This window comes from Nyctereutes procyonoides, unplaced genomic scaffold, assembly GCF_905146905.1.
Source record: "Nyctereutes procyonoides isolate TBG_1078 unplaced genomic scaffold, NYPRO_anot_genome, whole genome shotgun sequence".
NCBI lineage: Eukaryota > Metazoa > Chordata > Mammalia > Carnivora > Canidae > Nyctereutes > Nyctereutes procyonoides.
Window position 1 is genome coordinate 19,010,926 of NW_026575030.1, and position 22,922 is coordinate 19,033,847.

General features: G+C 36.5%; 1 protein-coding gene across 1 annotated transcript in view; it reads right to left on the minus strand.

Moving 5' to 3' along the window:
* The window catches only part of ACAP2 (ArfGAP with coiled-coil, ankyrin repeat and PH domains 2), a 131,038-nt gene that overhangs the window by 46,607 nt on the left and 61,509 nt on the right, over nucleotides 1-22,922 (minus strand). The window contains exons 5-8 of the mRNA XM_055316557.1: nucleotides 8,476-8,534; nucleotides 7,202-7,385; nucleotides 3,323-3,367; nucleotides 1,092-1,187 (exon numbers count right to left, since the gene is read on the minus strand). Of these exons, the coding sequence (XP_055172532.1) occupies nucleotides 1,092-1,187; nucleotides 3,323-3,367; nucleotides 7,202-7,385; nucleotides 8,476-8,534 (384 nt within the window). The remainder of the gene's footprint in view (nucleotides 1-1,091; nucleotides 1,188-3,322; nucleotides 3,368-7,201; nucleotides 7,386-8,475; nucleotides 8,535-22,922) is intronic.

The window sequence follows — 22,922 nt, forward strand, 5'->3', positions numbered from 1 at the left end:
ATGATTATCTGGCATGAAGTTTGTATCTCTCAGCTTTTCTTGTACCCATTGTGCCATTAGGATGCACAAAAGTAACTCTAAAATTTCCAGGAGATATCAATAAGAGAGAGAATGCATCTTTCTCCTTTCCCCTTTCCTGTTAGCTAGAATGTAGGTATGGTGACTAGAACTTGATCACCCACTTTGAACCATGAAGTAGAATAAAAAATATATAATAAGCTTGCATCCCTACAAACCAAGTGACAACCATACCAGGATTTACATATGGAAATAAAATTCCATCTTGTTGAAGTCACCACTATTTTAAAGCTTCTATTTATCACATGCAAATGAGCTTAGTCTCAATTTATATACTCAGAAAGGACATTTAGCACAGGGAGTAATAGTTTGGTAACTTGCTCATTTCCTCCAATAGATTAAGTTCTACAAATCAGGGAACAGAGCCCCACATCAGGTGGAGGATGGGGATGAGTGAACAAAATGGGTGAAGGGGGTCACAAGGTACAAACTTCCATCTATAAAATAAATAAGTCCTGGGAATGTAATGTACAGCATGGTGACTATAGTTAATGCTTCTTATACTGTATACTTCAAAGTTACTAAACAGTAGATCTTCTAAGTTCTGAAGACAAGGAAAAAAATGTTTAACTCTGTGGACTAAAAGATGTTAACTACACTTCTGAGGTGGTCATTTGACTACACACACACACACACACACACACACACACGTGTGTGTGTGTGTGTGTGTATTAATATACACACATAGGGCAATCCCAGTGGCGCAGGAGTTTAGCGCCACCTTCAGCCTGAGGTGTGATCCTGGAGTCCCGGGATTGAGTCCCACGTCGGGCTCCCTGCATGGAGCCTGCTTCTCCCTCTGCCTGTGTCTCTGCCTCTCTCTCTCTGCCTCTCTCTCTCTCTCTCTCTCATTCTGAATAAATAATCTTTAAAAAATAATATTATACACACATATATCTCAAAGTATTTTATATAACTAAACTAATGCAATATTGTATGTCAATCATATCTCAATGAAAAAAATACAGATAGCAGTGTATAACACAGAACCAAGCAATACAGTAGGATATTACCTGTGCACCAAGATCCTTCATGTAGGGCCCCAGTTCACTGAATAGATCATATCCTTGATGGAAGAAGGCCAAATGGGCATACATAAAAGATAACATCTAATAAGAGAAAAAAAAGTTTCGCATTTTAAAATCAATTATTAGATATTCTGAAATTTTATAAAAATCTCATCTGTTTAAAAATTCCATCAGAGTCCAAAATGTCAAAACTACTTAAAATTAAAAATGAGTCATTTTTCTTAAAAGAGTATTTCAGAAGGATTTGTGAAATGAGAATAAGTTATATTTAAAAGAAATCTCCAAGTGGTTTATCATTTTTAAGATGCCCCAAGTTTTAGTTGTTTAGATTATATCCAGACGATCAAAATTCATATGGTAATAACCAAAAGAATCAAGTTCTTAATGCTTTCACCATTTTCCCAGGTACAATATAAAATATCTATATGCCTTTCAACCAAACTCACTGGCAAAACTTTAAGTTGCAAATAAAATATTAGAAGATTAGAAGGGGAAATATGAAGCTCTCAAAATAAAGCAATCATACTTTATATACCTATTAGGATCACCAAACACAACCCAAAGTAGAAAAATGTTCATTTTCTTTCTCAAGATACTGAAATGAGTCAACAGACTTTGCCAATATGGAGGTTTTTGTATATTCATTCCCAATATCCAAAAATGTTGCTAATAGGTTAAGATTTTTTCCAGGTTTCCCTACATTTTACCTATTTGTGAGAGAAAAATCACCCTTATTTTTATTTGTTGTTTTTACATGGTTACAAATTTAATTCAATCACAATAGTGAAAGAATCTTCCAAACATCCATGTTTATTTTTAGCAAGATGAGGCATCTGTTTTAGCATATTCAATCAATCTGTGAACTATATCCAACTCTATCATCTGTTTTTGGATGACTATGAGCTAACAGTAGTTTTTACACATTTAAATGGTTGAAAGACAATGAAAAGAAGACATGGAATTCATGACATGTGACAATTGTATGAAATTCAAATTTCCATGTCCGTAAGAAAAATCCTTATTAAAACACAGTCATGCTATTCATTCACCTGTCTTCTAAGACTGCTTTCTCATTACAACATCCCAGTTAAGTAATTACAACACAGACACCACCATCTGCAAACCTAACATATTTACTTCCTGGCCTTCACAAAAAACGGCTGCCTACCCCCAGTAGATTCGTGTGATAGAATTCTACATGGCCAGCAGAGTCAGCATTAAATAAAGGATATTTAATGACACATGGTGATTTTGTACAAAAAAAGTTAAAAACATATGCATCAATGATTTCCATTTTGTTTAAAGAAATTAAATGCAACTTTAAAGCACACATATACACATTTACATACATACATGCACACAGAAAGAGATGAAAAAGGATGAGGATATATGCCAAGATATTAACAGTGGTTCTCTCCTGGTAGTAAGACTCATAAGTATTTTAATTTTTTTATTCATGCATTTTACTTTCCAATATTACAATTAACATACATTACTCTCAATCTGGAAAAGGAAGTGCAGGTAAAGAGCGTTACCTGATAAGTAATAACATACATATAGAATTTAGGGAAATGCTAGGTGGGGACAAAAACCAAAAGCAATTTAGGTATACCCTCCCAGGGGAAAAAAAAAAAAACACTTCAGTGAACAGAGAGGAAAAATTATCTCTAAGGTTCTCAAAATATGAAAGAGTGCAGTGCCATACCACTACCATCCCCTGTCCACTTATTGGCTTTAAGATTAAAAAAAAAAAAAAAAAGTCAAAAAGAAAAAAAAAAGGTCAAATAAAAAAATGGGCATATAGGATCAGGGAAAAACATTATTCACATTTTATACCATTTATTTTCAAATGGCATTCTAAAGAACAAACCAAAAGGTTGATACATCATCAATAACCCTGAGGAAAAATTCTCCCAATGATACAATTTATGTATGCCTTCAATCTCAAATATTTAAATGTCAATATTAAGGCACTCACAGTGTGTTAATAGAGGAGATAAACATAAATAACTCTAACATGAAGTAAACAAAAAAGTGGTTAAGTGACATAAGAAGTATACAAAGATCTGTAAGATTAATTATGAACCTGGAATAAATACATGTACATATAGATACACACATATAGATACACACACATGATGCTGTTTTAAACACTTACATAGGTACACTCAAATCATATTAAAATATTGAAAACGTCATTTCAATAAATATCTTACTGATTTTAGGATTTCTGATCTCCTTTTTGATTGAAGGACATTAATCTGAGGGAAAATACAATTAGTTAGTCACTCATTCATTATTTTAAAAACTAATCTACATTGTAATATTGTAAACTTTGCTTACTGATAGTTTGATACTTTTCCAGAAAAGTAAATAAAAACAAAATTCAGGTGTTTCACCCTCTGACCCACGTTTTGCAAAAACAGTTAAACATACCAAGGAAACTCTCATCTGTTTTCAGATCAAAGAAAAACTGGCCATGTATAAGTCATAAATACTGTAGTGATAAAACTATCACTTTGATAAAAATTTGAATTTCTTAGAATTTCTTCTTTCCCCATTCTCCTTACCTAATTGCTCATCTAGACCCTTCAAAATATATCCTTACTGCAAATTCTCAATACTTTTCTCAATACTTTTCTCAATACTTTTACCACGACCAACCACCATCTCATCCTTTCTAGATTGTTACAATAGCCTACTAACTAGTCTCTCTATACTCTTGACTTTCTACAATCCATTCTCCACACAGCAGTGATCTTTTCAAAGTATAAATAAGATTATGCTATATCCAACTTAAAACCTTCCAACTTCCTCCTATAGCCCGCATGACCCTTTGTGATGATCACCTCTGTAACCTAGTTTTCTACTACTTTCCCCTTTCTATGTTACAACCACAATCCAAAACTACTCCTACCTCAACACCTGCAAACTAGTTGTTCTGTCTTCATGTCATGATTGTCCGTCCAGATAGGCACAAGGCTACCTCTTACCAATCAGGCCCCAGTGAAATACTATCTCCTCAGAAAGGTCTGAGGAGGCCCTATGTACTCTTTAGTACATCAACCCTATTATTTTCTTCATAGCATTCATAACTACCTTATATTTTCTTATTTACTTATGTCTTTCCACAGCTAAAGTGTGAGCTCTGTCAGATCACGGTCTTACTTTATCCCCAGGTGCATTCCTCAAGTGGTACATAGTGAGGACTCAATATTTGTTAACCAAATTAATAGACATTAAATAATATTTTAATTAGACTAAACTTACTGAAAGACCACGGAATTATAAAAGTTGCCTTTGTGGCATATCTCTCCCAACTCTAGAAATTCCTAGCAAATATTTTATTTTTGTCTCATAGATCAACTTAATGAAATTAAATGTTTATGCAAAAAAAGTCATTCATTTTTTGCTAACATTGTCCAAAGATTACAGAGTATTTTCCTTTTCGATATGTTCTTCCCATTGAATATTCGGCCTGTTGTTTTATAAGATAATTTAAAGCACTGATCAGAAAACTAAAAACATACCAAGAAAAAGCCAAATAACTATGCCTAAGTAAGCACTAACTTCCTTTGTATGTCTGTTTCAAGGCCTATTCAGTTTTGAGAACTAAAATATTAACTTTCAAATGCTCTAAGTAAAAGTAGAGGCTGCGGATAACCTATTATTCAAACAACAGTTTGAACAGACACAAGAGTTCTCATCAGAAAAATCAAACAAGATAATGGTTCTGGGGGACATGCAAGTCCTAACTTAAAACTGTTGGATGGAAATCAGAGGAAATGGATAATTTATTTTTCAACCACTGGACTAAGGGAAAGGATATAACCTATAGAAAAGACATATAAATAAATAATTACAATAAATGTGATTGCTTTAATAACAATGTGTGTGATAATGTTATGACAAAACAGAGGAAGCAGAAGCAAGAATGATTCACTTTGCCCAGAGAAACTTGTGTAACTGACCACAGAACAGAACAAATTGGTAAGAGGGCAGGAAACAATACAGACTGGTGTTAGTGCTGCAGCAGGGGTAAGAAAGAGCCGACTTAAGAGTACACAGAACTTTTTTTTTTTTTTTAGGAGGGCGGGAGAGTACGCCAGCAGGCAGTGGGGGTATGGATCACAGAGGGAGAGAGAATCCCAAGCAAACACCATACCCAGGGCAGAGCCTGACTCAGGGCTCCACCTCATGACCCTGTGATCATGACCCGAGCTGAAATCAAGAGTCAGATGCTCAACCAACTGAGCCACTCAGGTGCCCCAGTACACAGAACTTTTTAAGGCAGTTCTGATTGTTGGATACAGCAGCTGAGAATGAGATTATCTGATGCAATTCTCTATGTGGATTTCTAGGATTCAGTGAGAGGGTGTCGCCATTCAGTTAGGGAAAGGCAGAAAGAAGCCATTTGGAAGAAGACAATTTTCAGTTGTGGATACAAAAAGAAAGATGTCTGAGAAAAATAGATTCTCTCATCTATACATGACAGTAATTCAAGCTAAGGACATGAGACTGTCAGGGAATTCAAAAGATCAGAAAAAGAATAAGACCAAAGAGGAAACACTGAAAAAGCGGTTGGAAAGTTGGACAAAGGAGAGAAGCCCAACAAGGAAACTGAAAAGAAACAAAAGTTAATAAAAGATAAGAAAATAGAAGCTTAATACAAGTTAATGCAACCTAAAACTGGTTTGAGATAAATCAAGACAAAAGTGTATTTCAAGAAAGAGAGAGTGGTCTACCACTGAAAAGTGAAACACAATAGTAAAATGGGTTACAAATTAAATTGTATCTAATGAGTAAGACCTTAGCATGAGCTATTTCAGTGGAATGGGATACAGTACTCATACCACTGTAGGAAGTGGAGTGAATGGGAGATAGCTAGGAAACACAGACCATTCCATTCTACAAGACTCTCATTAATAAATGGAATGTCCTTCATTTTTTAAAATTTAACTTCCCAAAAAAAAAAAAATTTAACTTCCCACTTACTGAATAGAAACTTAAAAAAAAAAACATTTTCTACCGTTTTGCAAAGTTACCCAAGTAGTTTTTAATCACTAAGTTGTATATGGTTATTTATGTATTTTTTTAAAGAAATGATCTGTAATTGCTAAGTCAATAATCCCTGGGGAGTTTACTGCTGCTTTGTAAAAGGAGACTTAAACAAACTTCCCCTAAATTTTAAAGTTTTTCAAATCCTGATATAGGAACACATCAAGTATATGTGAAATAACTTATGTGTGTCTTCACTTTTCATGTCTCTTGAATCCCTTTGGAGACCTATCACATTCAAACTGATTTCAATTATACAGAAGACCAGAAGATCTGCAGGGAACTTAACAGATACTGATCTCTAGTTTTAAAAAATAGCATGTAGGGGCAGCCCCGGTGGCTCAGCGGTTTAGCGCCTGCCTTTGGCCCAGGGCCTGATCCTGGAGACCGGGGATCGAGTCCCATGTCGGGCTCCCTGCATGGAGCCTGCTTCTCCCTCTGCCTGTGTCTCTGCCTCTCTCTCTCTCTGTGTCTCTCATGCATAAATAAATAAAATCTTTAAAAAAAAAAAAAAAACAGCATGTAAACCAAAATATGGGAACACTATTTCTAGAAATATTTTTCATTTGGCAATATGATATACCTTAGTACCTCTAAGAATCTACTCTAAAGAAATAATCAGAAATGTGGCAAAAGATTTATAAAGAAAGATGTTATTATCATTTACGATTATTGTAAAGTATTTTCACTATTGCCAGTAGAAACTGGCAACACTACGTCTGATAATCAGTATTAATTAAATTAACACAGCCACTCCACAGAATGAAATACAGCAATTAAAAATGCTTTTTACAACATTTAAAAATGGGAGAAAGTATCATGTGAAATGAAAAGGGGAAGAAATCAGAACCAAAGGTAGACACATGTATACACATATATATGTGCATACACAGATACACAGCCAAGTGAAAAACCTTCATAAAAGATGATGGCCTAATTTTAAACTCAAAGACACAGCATTATTCTTTTCAGTAAAATAATTCAAAAGTAATGACATGTTTAGTTAAGTATTTTTGGAAAACATATAATAAATATACCTGAAGTACGTAGTCAAGGGCTATATGTCGAAAACATTTTCTTGTTGCTGTCAGAATGTTCGTGGCCTCTTCAACTTCGTGCTGTTTGTTTCTTTGTACTTGAGCATTTTTTACTAATGCATTTTCCTTTTCCTCACTGACTTTTTCAAATTGCTTCTTGGCATCTTTGAATTTTCTAAGATCTCTAAAAAATGAAAATAATAAAACTTCCATAAATCTTACTATGGCTGAGCTACAAACCATATTTTAAGAAATATCATTTTTTGTTGTTGTTGAGAGAAATTATTGGGCTTAAGGGAATGAATATATTCTTAAAACACACATATAATCTTTGGTCAAAGAACTGTAAACACATAAAGGGTAATGGTTTCCATTTCAGTATTCTGAAAATCTGAAATCCTTAATTCATTAGTCATCTTAGTGAAGTACCTTAATAATAATAATAATAAAGTAGACCTGAGAAAAACTTTAAACCCTTTGTAAGAAGCCATAAATTTTCATGTATACATTCTAGAAGGAGATTCTGAATGTTAGTCTATTATTTGGAAAGAATCTCTGACACATCACTAACAGGACAACAAATTCTAACCTACTAAACAGCAGTGTGTTATGTTCATGAGATATGCCTTTTTTATAGCTTATATAACATCTGTAATTTATCATGAATACTGCATCATAAGCAACTTTATCTGTAGTTTTATATATTCCTTAGGAATTAAAAGAGAAAAACTGAATTATCAATGTGGGAAAGGAAAATGTTCCTCTCTGGAAAGTTCAGATGTTTTTATTTCTAGTTTAATTTTATTTCACGTATAAGATGGGATGAATGTGACACAAAAGGCTCACATGTTGCAAAAAGCATGCACTTTCATGATTCATTCTCAAACATTCTATTATCTTTTCTTCAAAGAAAATATCATATTGAGACAATGGAAAACTTAGCCTCCACTATAATAAGAAATAGTATTTTCAACCACTTTTGGAGTCTGCTTTGATTTTGAAAGGTCATTAATTTATTTTATTTTTTAATCTATAACAACCATAGTTATGTATCCTAAATACAAATTTCATAGTATAAATGATTCCCTGAAAGGCACAAAATCTGATTCCCTTACATAGTAATTCAGGAAGAAATGCAATATACACTTCACAAACCAAAAATTCAAACAAAAACTCCAATATTTTCAATAAATCATAACCCATAAAATTCCTCTCAAAAGATACCAACTCCCAGATGTTGCTGGTTGCTTTTCTCTTCACTGCAATTGACTTACTCTTTAACAAAGTTCTGAAGCTGTGCTTTAATTGATCTCTGAGTTTGATCAAATAGGATCTAAAAGATAAAATGTAACATAAAATCAGAAAAGTAAACAAAAAATAATTTTCATGTAGGTTGATAAATAACACATCCTTCCACCAGTACCCCAATTCTAATAACACTTATATTTCTTAAGCATTTCAAAAAAGAAACTGAAACTGATGTTCAAGCCAATTCCATTTGGCTAAAAAATAATTTTATTTCTAATTACAGGGAAAATCAAACCTGCATTACCATTTAAATAGAATGTTCAAACAACAGAGCAATTATTTTCTCGATTTTAATTCAAGCCTTGAAAAACAACCTGAAAGAGTAATACAAATTCTACTTCATTTACTACAGAAATTTCTTTACTTTAACATATCAAAACACATCAAGTAAAAACTACTCCAGAACCGCCTTATATCTTAGTTAGAGGTTACTCATTTGGGAAGACCTAGGGATTTAAATATTTTACATTCTTAATTCGAGTAAACGTGATATAGTCCTTTAGATTCCATGACTGCTAAGACTGGAAAACAAGAATACAATTTTATTCTTCGTGACAATATTTTGCCCCAATTAAATAATTCCACATATTAAACTCCAGGAGCTCCATGTGTAGGAAATTTCACTGGGCTTGTCATGGAAATTCTGACTATTTTCATAATTTACAGATACTCTTCAGAGTTTGAAAGAGATGTCAGATGAACAGACAAAAATCAATATTCAAAACAAAAAGAAACTCCTATGTCCTCATTAAAAACAGTACCAATATCGTTGTCTCTGAAATCTTGCTACTAGCAAAGTGACATGTTCTTGCCTAGATACCAACACCACACACACACACACTCACACACACACACACACACACACACACACACCACCTGAATTGAGTATTACAGGATTCAAAAATCTGACAATTTACTTCCAGAGAGAAAAAAAAATGGTTTTTTCTAATATGTTAAACCCAAAGTTTTAAATCTAAATTAGCAGAAGGAAATAATAAAGAAGACTGGGGCAGCCTGAGTGGCTCAGCGGTTTAGCTTTTAGCGCCGCCTTCAGCCCAGGGCCTGACCCTGGAGACCCAGGATCGAGTCCCACGTTGGGCTCCCTATATGGAGCCTGCTTCTCCCTCTGCCTGTGTCTCTGCCTCTGCCTCTCTCTCTCTCTCTCTCTCTCTCTCTCTCATGAATAAATAAATAAATAAAATCTTAAAAAAAAAAGAAGAAGAAGAAGAAAAGAAAGAAGACTGGAAGTCAGCTAAACAGAAAACAAAATCAGTAACCAAAACTCAACAAAACCATAAGCTAGTTCTTTCAAAAGATCTTTAAAGTTGATAAACCTACCGTCAAAGCGACCAAGGAAAACTTTTAAAACACAAACTTCAAGCTCAGTCAGTTAAGTGTCTAACTCTTGATTTTGGCTCAGGTCATGATCTCAGGGTTGTGAGATCCCCGTCTCCATGCTGATCTCTAGAGGTATGGAGCCTCTAGAGATTCTCTCCCTCCTTCTCCATCTGTCCCTCCCCAAAACACTAAAACAACAACAACAAAAACACTTCAAATATCAAGAAGTAGAGAGATAACAACACCACATATTCTACAAATATTAAAAAGGATAATCAAAGGAATTGAAGAATAATTTTAATGCCTATAAATTCAACCAACGAGATGGGTTAATTCTTTGAAAAACAAACACTACCAAAGCTCACTCAATAAGAAATCAATAACCTAAACAGAATTAAAGAAATAGAATCTATAGTTAAAAACCTCCCATATCTGGGATGCCTGGGTGGCAGGGACGCCTAGGTGGCTCAGCAACTGGGTGTCTGCTTTTGGCTCAGGGCATGACCCCAGGATCCTGGGATCGAATCCCACATCTGGCTCCTTACATGGAGCCTGCTCCTCCCTCTGCCTATGTCTCTGTCTCTCTCTGTGTCTCTCATGAATAAAGAAAGTCTTAAAAAAAAAAAACTCCCATATCCTATAAAATTAAAGCTACACTTACATAAAACCTAGCAAACCCACTTGTAGGTACTTGCCCCAGAAGAAAAACTTCGGTTTACACCAAAATCAGTATGCAAATATTTATAGCACTTCCATTCCTAATTGCCAAAAACTGGAAACAATCCAAATGTCCTTGAAGAAATAGACTATGGTACATCCATCATGGAATACTGCTCAGCAATAGAAAGGAACAACCGTTTTATTAATTATCATTATTATTATTATTAATACATACAATATAGATGAATCTCAATGGATTTAACTAACTAAAACAAGTCATCTTCAAAAGGCTACAATACAAGCCAAATGATTCCATCTATATGACACTTGGGAAAAGATAAAACTATACAGATGAAGAATGAATCAGTAATTTCTAGTGGTCAAGGAGTGTAGAAGGAAGAGTACTAACAAAGGAGTAACATAAGGGTATTTTTAGGGTTGCTGAAACTGTCATGCATATAGATAGTGATATAGAGATCCAATCGTAGAAGTCTGTCAAAATCCATAAAGCTAATTTATAGTATTTATCATAGAATTAGGATAAAAAATCCTAAAATTTGTATGGAACCACAAAAGACCTCAAAGACCCAAAGTAATCTTGCAAAAGAAGAACAAAATTGGAGGCATCACAATCCCTAGATTTCAAACTACACTACAAAATATCAACACAGTATGGTACTAGCACAAAAACAAACACAGATATTAGTGGAACAGAACAAAGAGCCCAGAAATAAACTCCTACTCAACTAATCTACAACAAAGGAAGCAGAATGTACAGCAAGGACAACAGTCTCTTCAACACATCCTGTTGGGAAAACGGACAGCCATGTGCAAAAGAAGGAAACTGGACCACTTTCTTACACCACACACAAAAATAAACTCAAAGTAGATTAAAGACCTAAATGAGACACCCGAAACCATAAATATCCAAAAAATACATAGACAGTAAACTCTTGGATATTGGCCTTGGCAATATTTTTCTCAATTTCTCTCTCCAGGAAAGGGAAACAAAAGAAAAATAAACAACTGGGACTACATCAAACTAAAAAGCTTTCAAACAGTAAAGGAAACCAACCATCAATTAAAAAAAATGGCAATATACTGAATGGGAAAAGAAATTTATAAAGATATATCTGATAAGGGGTTAATACTCAAAATACATGAAGAACTCCTATACAAGGGAGCCTGGGTGGCTCAGTCAAGCATCTGCCTTCAACTCAGGTCATGATCTCTGGGTTCTGGGATCGAGCCCCGTATTGGACTCCCCAGCAAGAGGGAGTCTGCTTCTCCCTTTCATTCTCCCTCTGTGATCTCTGTTGCTCTCACTTTCACTAAAATAAAATAAAATCTTAAAAAAAAAAAAAAGAACTCCTACACGAAACAATCTGGTTTAAAAATTGGCAGAGAGCCTAGGTAGACATTCTTCCAAAGAATACACACAAATGGCCAACAAACACATGAAAAGAAGCTCAACATCATTCATCATCAGGGAAATACAAATCAAAACCACACGAGCTCTCACCTCACTAGCCTGACTTGTGTCAGAATGGCTAGTACCAAAAAGACAAGAAGTGTTGGTGAGGATATGGAGATAAGGGAGCCCTCAATACCCCGCATGAACACAGATGCAAAAATTCTTTATAACAATGATATAAAAAAATAATAATTAATTAAAAAAACAATGATATATAACAACAACAACATATGAAAAGGACAACATATCATAACTAATTGGGATTTGTTCTGGAAATGCAAGATTGATTTAACTAAATTCAAAAATTAATGACTATAATTTACCCTGTTAACAAATTCAAAGAAACTATATGACACCAAAAAAAAAAAAAAAAGAAAAAGAAACTATATGACTATCTCAACAGAGACAAAAAAGTATTTGACAAAATCCAATATCCGTTCCTGAAAAAAAAAATTCTCAGGAATCCAAGAATAGAAGGGAACTTCCTTAAACTAATAAAAGGCACATATGAGAAACCTAACATATTTAGTGGTGAAAAGCTTCTTATCAGCAATGATCAAGAATAAGGCAAGAATGTCATTATTTCTATTGAACATTGTACTAGGAATCCTAGCAGTGCAATCAAGCAAGAAAATTGAAAATACTAAAAAGGAAGAATATAAAACTCTTTATCCACAGATGATATGATTTGCTACATAGATAATACTACGAAATTTACAGAAAACTGTACTGGAACTAGTACAGTCTAGCAGACTGTTGGTATTTAGCAAGGCCTCAGGGAAAAAAGTCAATATACATAAATCAGTGCTATATCTATATACCAGTAACAACTAATTAGAAACTGAACTTTAAAAAATATCATTTACAATAGCATCAAAAAATAGGAAATGCTTAGGGATACATTTGACAAAAGATACGTAAGACTTCTACAGTTAGGACTACAAAACATTACCAAGAGAAATTAAGGAAAACTTAAATGCAGATATACTGTGTTCATGGTTTCAAGACTCAGTATTAATACGATGTCAATTTTCACCATATTGATCTATACATCCAATGCAATACCACTCTAAATCCCAGTAAGATTTTCTCTAGAATGTGAAAATCTGATTCTAAAATTTATACCAAAATGTAAAAAACTTTCTAGGTGTTCTATAGCCCAGCCAATTTTGAAAAGAAGGAACAAAGCTGGAATAGCTAACACTACCTGACTTTAGGACTCATACTATGAAAGCTACGGTAATCGAGGCTACTGTAGTATTAGAACAGACAGGCAAAAAGATCAGTGAAACAAAATAGAACCCAAAAATGACCCACACACTTTTTTTAGACAAAAGGTACCAGCACTGTGGTGCTGGTGGTATACTGATGAGCATAGCTGCCTTCGAAAGGTGCCAATATGGGAAAGATAATTTTTTGAGCAAATGATGTTAGAACAAACAACAGACAAGACATATGCTGAAAAACAAATAAAACTTGACCCTTCCACCATGCAACATACAGGAAAATTTACTCAGAGTGGATCACAAATCTAAACACAGAATAAACTAGGCAAACATTTCTTGGTGGAACACAAAAAGAAAACTATAAAAGAAAATGATAAATTGACAATCAAAATTTAAAATATTGCTCTTTAAAAGATACTGTTATAGAATTTTTTTTATTTTTATTTATTTATGATAGTCACACACACAGAGAGAGAGAGAGAGAGAGAGAGAGAGAGAGAGGCAGAGACACAGGCAGAGGGAGAAGCAGGCTCCATGCACTGGGAGCCCGATGTGGGATTCGATCCCGGGTCTCCAGGATCGCGCCCTGGGCCAAAGGCAGGCGCTAAACCGCTGCGCCACCCAGGGATCCCAAAAGATACTGTTATAAAAGTGAAAAAGACAAGCCAAAACCTGGGAGAAAGTATTTGCAAAACATTTATCCAAAAGACACATCTGGAATATAGAAAGAACTCTTACAACTAAATAGTAAGATTTTAAATATCCAAAAAATTTTAGTGAGCAACATATCTGACATTTCACCAAAGAAGATGTGTTGATGGAAAATAAACACCAAAAAAAGATGTTCAGTAGGCCATCTGCGTGGCTCAAAGGTCTGCCTTGGGCTAGGGTCATGATCCCGGAGATGCCAGAATTCAGGGATGGAGCCCCCACCTGACCCTACCTACTCAGCAGGGAGTCTGCTTCTCCCTCTCCCTCTGCCCCCACCAACTCATTTACTCTACTTTCTCTCTCTAATAAATAAATAATATTTTTTAAAAATGCTCAGCATCATTAGTCATTAGGATAATTAAATTAAAAGTATGATCAATTTTTCTTTTTTTATTACTTTTTAAAGATTTTATTCATTCATGAGAGACACAGAAACAGAGGCAGAGACACAGGCAGAGGGGAAGCAGGCTCCCTGCAGGGAGCCCGATGTGGACTCGATCCCAGGACCCCAGGATCACGCCCTGAGCTGAAGGCAGACGTTCAACCACTGAGCCACCCAAGTGTCCCACTATAATAAATTTTTTTAAAGTGACCATACCAAGAGTTGTTGATCATCTGAAGCAAGTAGAACTCTCATACCTGGCTGCTGTAAAATATATAACCAACTTTGGAAAACAATTTCCAGATTTGGGGAGGTTTTCTTTAATTTCTTTGAAGAAGTTAAAATTTTTTAGAACTTTAACACAGGAAACAATATTAACATTATTATTATAAACAACAATAATAAAATAATTTTTCTTCCCTTAATTTTTCTTAGCAATGTTTTTTTCTTTGTAGAGTCTTCACTATACAAATTTTTTAAAAAGTTAAACATAATCCTACCTTATGAATTAGCCATTCTACTCCTAGCTATTTACACAGAAGAAATAAATGCATATATCTATATAAACTTTACATATATTTTTATAAGCAGCTTTATTTTGTAATAGCCAAAACCCAGAAACAACTCATATGTTCATAGTGGTGGCTTTAAAATAATGTCCACAGATTTTTTAACACTCTTCCCCCCTTCAGAAGTAGAGTCTGATGCTTTCACCTTTGAGAATAGGCTGGTCATATAGTGTCTTACTTCTACCAAATGGTAATATGGAGGAAGTGACAATGTGTGACTTCTAAGACTAAGTCATGAAAAGTATTGCAACTTTCTCTTTGCCCTTGCTCTTGGATCACTTGTTAAGGAGTAACCACACTGCAGGTAGCAGGGACACTCAGGCAGCCCAGAGAGGCGGCTCCTTGGGAGGAACTGAGGCCTGCCTGAATCCAAGAGCCATGTGCATGGCCCTATTTGGAATTGGATCCTCCAGCCCCAGTAAAGTTTTCGACTGGGGCCGAGAAAACACCCTAACAGCAAGTCAGAGCAACCCAGCTATGCCTCTCTAAAAACTCCTGGCCCAGAAACCATGATGATAAATGTTTACTGTTTTAAACCACTAAATTTTGGGGTAATCCACTATATAGCAATAGATAATTAATATATCCATTAACAGGCAAATGAAAATTATGATATATCCATACAATGTAAAAACTATTAAGCAATAAAACAGAATGGATTAATGATTAACACTATTGACTCAAAATACAATGATTCCATTTCTATACATTTAAGTATAGAAAATCCAAACTAATCAATAATGATAGAAAGCAGATCAGCAAATGACTAGAAATGAGAATCACAAAGTGGCAAAGGAAAACTTTTGAGATATGACTGTTCATTCAGGTGACATGGAGGTTTATATATGTCATGTACAAAATTGTACACTTTAATACACTGTTTATATAAATTATTCCTCAATAACGCTGTCTAAAAAATTAATGTATTCCAGAGAGAGAAAACACAGTGTTTTCCTGTGTAGCACTGTCATTGTTTTACAACCACAGAAACATTACCATCTACATCCTTGAAGACACAGCATTACCTAAACTAAATTTTATATACATTTGAAAAGGATAAAAAGTATTTTAGGAATCTGCCAATTACCTAGGCAACGTATCTTCAACACCTCTATTACAGCGAAAAGTACATTGTTAATGCAAAAGCACCTGAGTAAAGAGCTGTCTCCTACTGGCCAGTGGCATGCCATCTGGTCACCTACCAGCTAACTACTGCATCTTCCTGTGGAGAACTTCTCCACAGGGCTGCCCATTGGTCCCATTTCCTAGTCACTAATCTGTACTCTGCCTGAGGCTGACTTCACAGCAGTCCTTTTCATATGCAGAACATAAAAAGCTCTACAGAGAACTAGAGAATGAAATAAAAGTAGCCTTGTGCGTGTTCCTGGAAGCCAGCTACCAAATAAAGTTTGTAAGACTCTTTCCTAAGTTTTCACCTTTTATCTGATTTCCCCATTTCCCTTGTGTTGCCTTCTACTATCTTCACTAGTTGCAGATTCTGATCCAGATCTCATCTAAAGTGCTCAGGACCACCCAAAAACTTTACCTAGGCTTTAGACCAAAAAAAAAAAAAAAAAAAAAAAATGGTTTTATCCTCAGAATTGAATACATCTCGGGTCTTCTCTTTTGTTTCTATACCACAAAACCTGGAATAGTGTAATAAAGCCACAGTGAGAGATTCGGAGGGTGAGGGAAGCTACCAACACAAAAGCTAAGGTTCAGTTCCATTCTGGAAATTAACAGTATTATTCCTAGCAACATGTACATAAAACAATCAACAATACATTATTTAGCCTGTTAATTATACAAAGGATCTGACTTTAGTGTACAGATAATGTACAGCCGTTTAAAACCAATGGCTTGGGCAGCCCGGTGGCTCAAGGGTTTAGCACGGCCTTCAGCCCGGGGCCTGATCCTGGAGACCCGGGACTGAGTCCCACGTCGGGCTCCCTGCAAGGAGCCTACTTCTCCCTCTGCCTGTGTCTCTGCCTCTGTGTGTGTGTGTGGGTGTCTCTCATGAATAAATAAATTTAAAAAATTTTTTAAATAAATAAGTAAAAAATAAATAAATAAAACCAATGGCTTTGGGGCACCTGGATGACTCAGTTGTTTAAATAGCACTCTCGATTTCAGCTCAGGTCGTGATCTCAGGTTGTCAGATCAAGCCCTGCCTCAGGCTCTGAGCTCTGGCAGAGTCCACCAGTCCCTCTCCCTCAGCTCCTTCCCTTTCCCCCTCTCTCAAATAAATAAAATCTTTTTTAAAAAATGAAAAAGGATCTGACTATAGTGCACAAACAACATATAGCTGTTTAAAACCAATGGCTTTGGGGTGCTTGGGTGGCTCAGTAGGTTAAGCAGCAGACTCTTCATTTCAGTTCAGGTCATGATCTTAGGGTCATGGGATCAAGCTCCACAGTAGGTTCTGCAGTTAGTGGGGACTCTGCTCGAGGATTCTCTCTCTCTCCCTCTCCCCGTCCCGCACTTGTTCCCTCTCACTCTCTCTCTCTAAAATAAATAAATAAATCTTTAAAACCAATGGCTTAGGGATCCCTGGGTGGCGCAGCGGTTTGGCGCCTGCCTTTGGCCCAGGGCGCGATCCTGGAGACCCGGGATCGAATCCCGCGTCGGGCTCCCGGTGCATGGAGCCTGCTTCTCCCTCTGCCTGTGTCTCTGCCTCTCTCTCTCTCTGTGACTATCATAAGTAAATAAAAATTAAAAAAAAAAAAAATTCTTTAAAACCAATGGCTTATACTAGCATTTATTTCCCCATTCATGTCTGAATCCAGTTAAAACAACACTATTTCACCTGCTTTCAGGAAAGGATGAAAGCTGAGATGCACTTTACACATGGCAAACAGTATTCTAGGAAGGTTAGTAGAAGAAGACTACACATCCATAGTTGACATTGAAAAGTTTCCAGCTCCTACCACTTAGGTCCCAATGGCTTGAAGTATAAATTTTGTAGTTTAAAGTCTTTGTCATCCATTTAAACATTATTCAGCTACCATAGTACCCTCTTCTATAATTCTACAGGACACAATCATTCCTGTCCTTTCCAAAATCTATATAGAAGCTATGGCTGTGGGCTCATTGAATTTTTTTAAAGATTTACTTATTTTACTTATTTATTTGAGAGAAAGATCATGAGTGAGTATGATAGAGAAGGAGAGGGAGAGGGTCTCAAGCAGACTCCTAGTTCAATCCTACAACCCTAGCCAAAATCAAGTGTTGGATGCTTAACCCACTGGGCCACCCAGGCACCCCTGGACTCAATGTATCTTTTCATTAATCTCATTAGGACTGTAATAAACAGGCCAATAATAAATCAAGAGGACTCTTCTTTACTATCATCAGAACAGGCCCCAATATGCAAATGATTGTTTATTATTTGTTCCTCTTTTCTACATTCTCTGCCTGTCCTGATCTATCCATTTTTCTAAATTCTTCTTTCTCCCTTCATTCCTCTAAAGTATTGATTCTTCACTAGCTTAAGTATGAAAATCACCTGTAAAGCTAAGAGAAAATACCAAGATCCAAACTTGTTGAAGAAAGAATCCCTGGGGCACTCTTGATTTCAACTCAGGTCATGATCTCAAATAGGGAGATGGAACCCCACCTCCAGCTTGACACTGAGTTTGCTTAAGATTCTCTCCCTCTGCCCCTCCCTCCCAATACCATTCCCTACTTTAAAAAAAAAAAACACTTCTGTATTTTTATTTTTAAAGATTTTATTTATTTATTCATGAGAGACACATACACACACACAGAGAGAGAGAGAGAGAGAGAGGCAGAGACACAGGCAGAAGCAGGCTCCATGCAGGGAATCCAATGTGGGACTCAATCTCGGGTCTCCAGGATTATGCCCTGGGCCAAAGGTGGCGCTAAACCACTGAGCCACCGGGGCTGCGCACTTCTGTATTTTTATTAAGTTTGCTAGGTGATCCTATTACTTAAAGATTGAGACAAATTGCTCTAATCCAGGGGTTAAATTGGTTGCACATTAGGATGTCCTAGGGAACTTTTATTTTTTTTTAAATTTATTTATTTATGATAGTCACAGAGAGAGAGAGAGAGAGAGAGAGAGAGAGAGAGGCAGAGACACAGGCAGAGGGAGAAGCAGGCTCCATGCACCGGGAGCCCGATATGGGATTCGATCCCAGGTCTCCAGGATCGCGCCCTGGGCCAAAGGCAGGCACCAAACCGCTGCGCCACTCAGGGATCCCCTTAGGGAACTTTTAAATACCCTAATGCTGATAATCAGAAACACTGGGGAGACTCAAGAATCAGTAAACTTAAAGTTCCCCAGGTGTGAACCAGCATTATTCATATCACCTGGGTGCTTGTTAGAAAAGGAGAATTTCCAAAACCAAGCCAGACTCAGAGAATCAGAATCCGCATTTACCAAGACTTCCAAGTAGTCTGTTTGGGGGAAGCACTCCATTATTTCTCAAACTAGGCTGCACACTGGAATGACCTGGAGACCTTTGAAAATTACTGATGCCTGGTTCCTACTTCCAGAGATTCTGGTATTAGCTAGTCTGGATTGCAGCCTTGCAGATTTCACCCACTACCACTCCACTGAGAAAACTTCATCAAGGTAGCTAGTCTTTAAATCACTTCCACTAAAGCAGAAAAAGGTCTCTCTTCAGTAAGTGTCATGACAGATACAGTCCCTGGAAGTATACAAAAAATAAAGTACTTCTTTAGAGCAGAGGTCAGCACAATTTTTTTCTGTAAAGGATTGGACAGTATTTTAGGCTTGTGGACCATGTGGTCTCTCTCACAACTACTCTTTTTGTAATGCGAAAGTAGCTGTAGACAATACAGAAAAACAGAATGTGTTGTATATAAATGAAACTTTATATGCAAAGGGGGGTGATGAGCTAGTTTTGACCTTCAAACAAAAGTGGCCAGCCCCTGCTCTAAACAGTGGTTCTCAAACTTTATGGTACCTCAGAATTGCCTAGAAGGCTTCTTCAAACACGGATTGCTGGCTCCCTTCCACCCACCCCAGAACTGTTGAATCCCCAAGTGATGTTGAAGCTATTAGTCCATGAATCACAGTTTGAGAATCACTGATTTAAAGTAGTGGTTCTCAAACTTAACTACATGTCAGAATCACTTACAGAAATTTTTAAATTCTGATGCTATACTCTAGACGACATAAATTGAAATCTCTGGGGAAGGGGTGAACTATTCTACTGTAAAGGTTCCAAACACTTGGGTCATGGCACACACTACTGGTGTGTTCAAAGATAGAGTAGACAGTATACATAGATGGCCACCAACAATTCCTCTCATTCTTCCATGTGCATGGCACTCTCCCGCCAAAATGTAGAGTTTATTTCCCTTTTCCTTGAATCTGAGGTAGCCCTGTGTCTTGCTTTGACCAAAAGAAGCAGAAGTGATCCTGTGTGATTTCCAGACCTAGGCCTTAAGAAGTCTTACACCTATTGATTTCACCCACTTGAAAGCCAGCCATCATATTAAGTCTGACTACCCTGATGGAGAGAGACCACATTTTAAGAGAAAAGCTCCAGAAAAAAGACTAGAAAGGGCAGGAGATGGGGATCCCTGGGTGGCTCAGTGGCTTGGCGCCTGCCTTCAACCCAGGATGTGATCTTGGAGTCCCAGGATCAAGTCCCATGTCAGGCTCCTTGCATGGAGCCTGCTTCTCCCTCTGCCTGTGTCTCTGCCTCACTCACAATCTCTCTCTCTCTCTCTCTCTCTCTGTCTCTCATGAATAAATGAATAAAATCAAAGGAAGGAAGGAAAGAAGGAAGGAAGGAAGGAAGGAAGGAAGGAAGGAAGGATGCATGGATGGATGACAGGAGAAGCCTGGCCAACTCCAGACATACTAGCCACCCCAGCTGATGTACCAAATATGTTGGATCCTCCGGCCACACACAAGCCACTCAGCCAACACCAAATGAAGTAGAGACAAGCTGCCCCCCTACCCTCCAAGGCCTACTCAAACACATGACAGTATTGGTTTAAGTCACTACATTTTGGGGTATTTGTTAAACAGCCAGAGATAAATAAGATGTTAACAGTCACACATAAGATATTAGTGTTTATAATGGTTTTGGGAGGCCGTTTTTTTTTTTAATTTTTATTTATTTATGATAGTCACAGAGAGAGAGAGAGAGAGAGAGAGAGAGAGAGAGAGAGAGAGGGGCAGAGACATAGGCAGAGGGAGAAGCAGGCTCCATGCACCGGGAGCCCGACGTGGGATTCGATCCCGGGTCTCCAGGATCGCGCCCTGGGCCAAAGGTAGGCGCCAAACCGCTGTGCCACCCAGGGATCCTGGGAGGCCGTTTTTTTTTTTTAAGAGAGGGAGGGGAAAGGGACAAGAAGAGTGAGAGGAAGAGAGAGAATTTTAACAGGTTCCACAGTCAGCACAGAGCCCAACACCGAGCTTAATCTCACAACCCTGAGCTCATGACCTCGCTGAAATCAAGAATCAGACACTTAAACTGACTAAGCCACCCAGGTGCCCTAGTGTTTATAAGTTTTCATAGTGAGTCAATAAGTTGTAAACTATTTGGTACAATCATTCAGAAATTACCAACTGCTAAAATTACATTTTTTTGCTAAAAATCGATTTTAATATTATTTCTCTGATTTGCTCTGTAAAGTATTTAAATGCAGTAATTACTTTTTAACAAAATTACATAACTTTCCCCCTGGGTTACCATTTGAATCATCCAAAACTATTTTAGTCACAGTTTGTCATCACTTCTTTGATTTGTACCCACTGTTAAAATATTTCATCTTTCTTTGGCTTTTATTTTCACAAATGTTTGCTATTAGTTCTTTTTCACATTTTTCCCACTAAGAAGGTATGTATGACTTTTTTTTTTAAGATTTTATTTATTTATTCATGATAGTTACACACGGAGAGAGAGAGAGGCAGAGACACAGGCAGAGGGAGAAGCAGGCTCCATGTAAGGAGCCCGACATGGGACTCGATCCCGGGTCTCCAGGATCGCGACCCGGGCCAAAGGCAGGCGCCACACTGCTGCGCCACCCAGGGATCCCTGTATGACTGTTTTTTCATATCATCATTTGTTATGAGGTATTTCTATTAGAACACAATTATTTATTGCAGTTACTTCTTGATCTTTATTATTATTGGATTTTTATGTTAATTAGCCAAACTCTGACTCCTGATGAAATTTCACTGATTTATTTTTAATTATTAAAAAACATTTATTTCTCAAGATGAAATTAAGAACACATAATCTTTATGATGAGCACTGGGTGTTATATACAAGTGATGAATCACTAAATTCCACTCCTGAAACTAATATTACACTATATGTTAACTAACTGGAATTTAAATAAAAACTTGAAACAAATAAATGCACATAATCACTTAGATGGGATTGTGGGCATTTGCAGACTTAAAAACACTTTGAGGGTAACATTTATTGCATTAACTAAAATGAATTCATATTTCCTATTTTATTTATTAAAGGTTTCATTTTATTATCTTTCAACATATTTTTAAACATTTTAAGAATATAGAAAAATATACACACACATATCAGTTTCTGAATCTTAAAACATATATTGTTTCATTTTCATACTTAAGTAGCTATTTTACTGATTGTTGTTTACCCGCCATAATGAACCAACTTTTCAATAAATAGTGCTAAAAAGTCATTACATTCAGAATACAAACACAATGGTCCAAATTCTCCTCTTTGACCTATCTTTTTATATCAAAGTTACTAAATGAATCAATGGTAGAAGCAACCCATACAGGACTTCAACACATAACACACAGAAAAATATTTGTACTCTAAACTTCTGTTAAACACAAAATAAGAATCAAAGTTATTTTATGAGATTAGTCACAACAATATCAGATTAAGAAACTAGTTACAGAGATGGCTGGGTGGCTCAGCAGTTGAACTTCTGCCTTCCGCTCAGGGAGTGACATATTAAATATGTTAGTATTTTAACATAATTTAATTTTAAAAATCTAAACAGGGATCCCTGGGTGGCACAGCGGTTTGGCGCCTGCCTTTGGCCCAAGGCGCGGTCC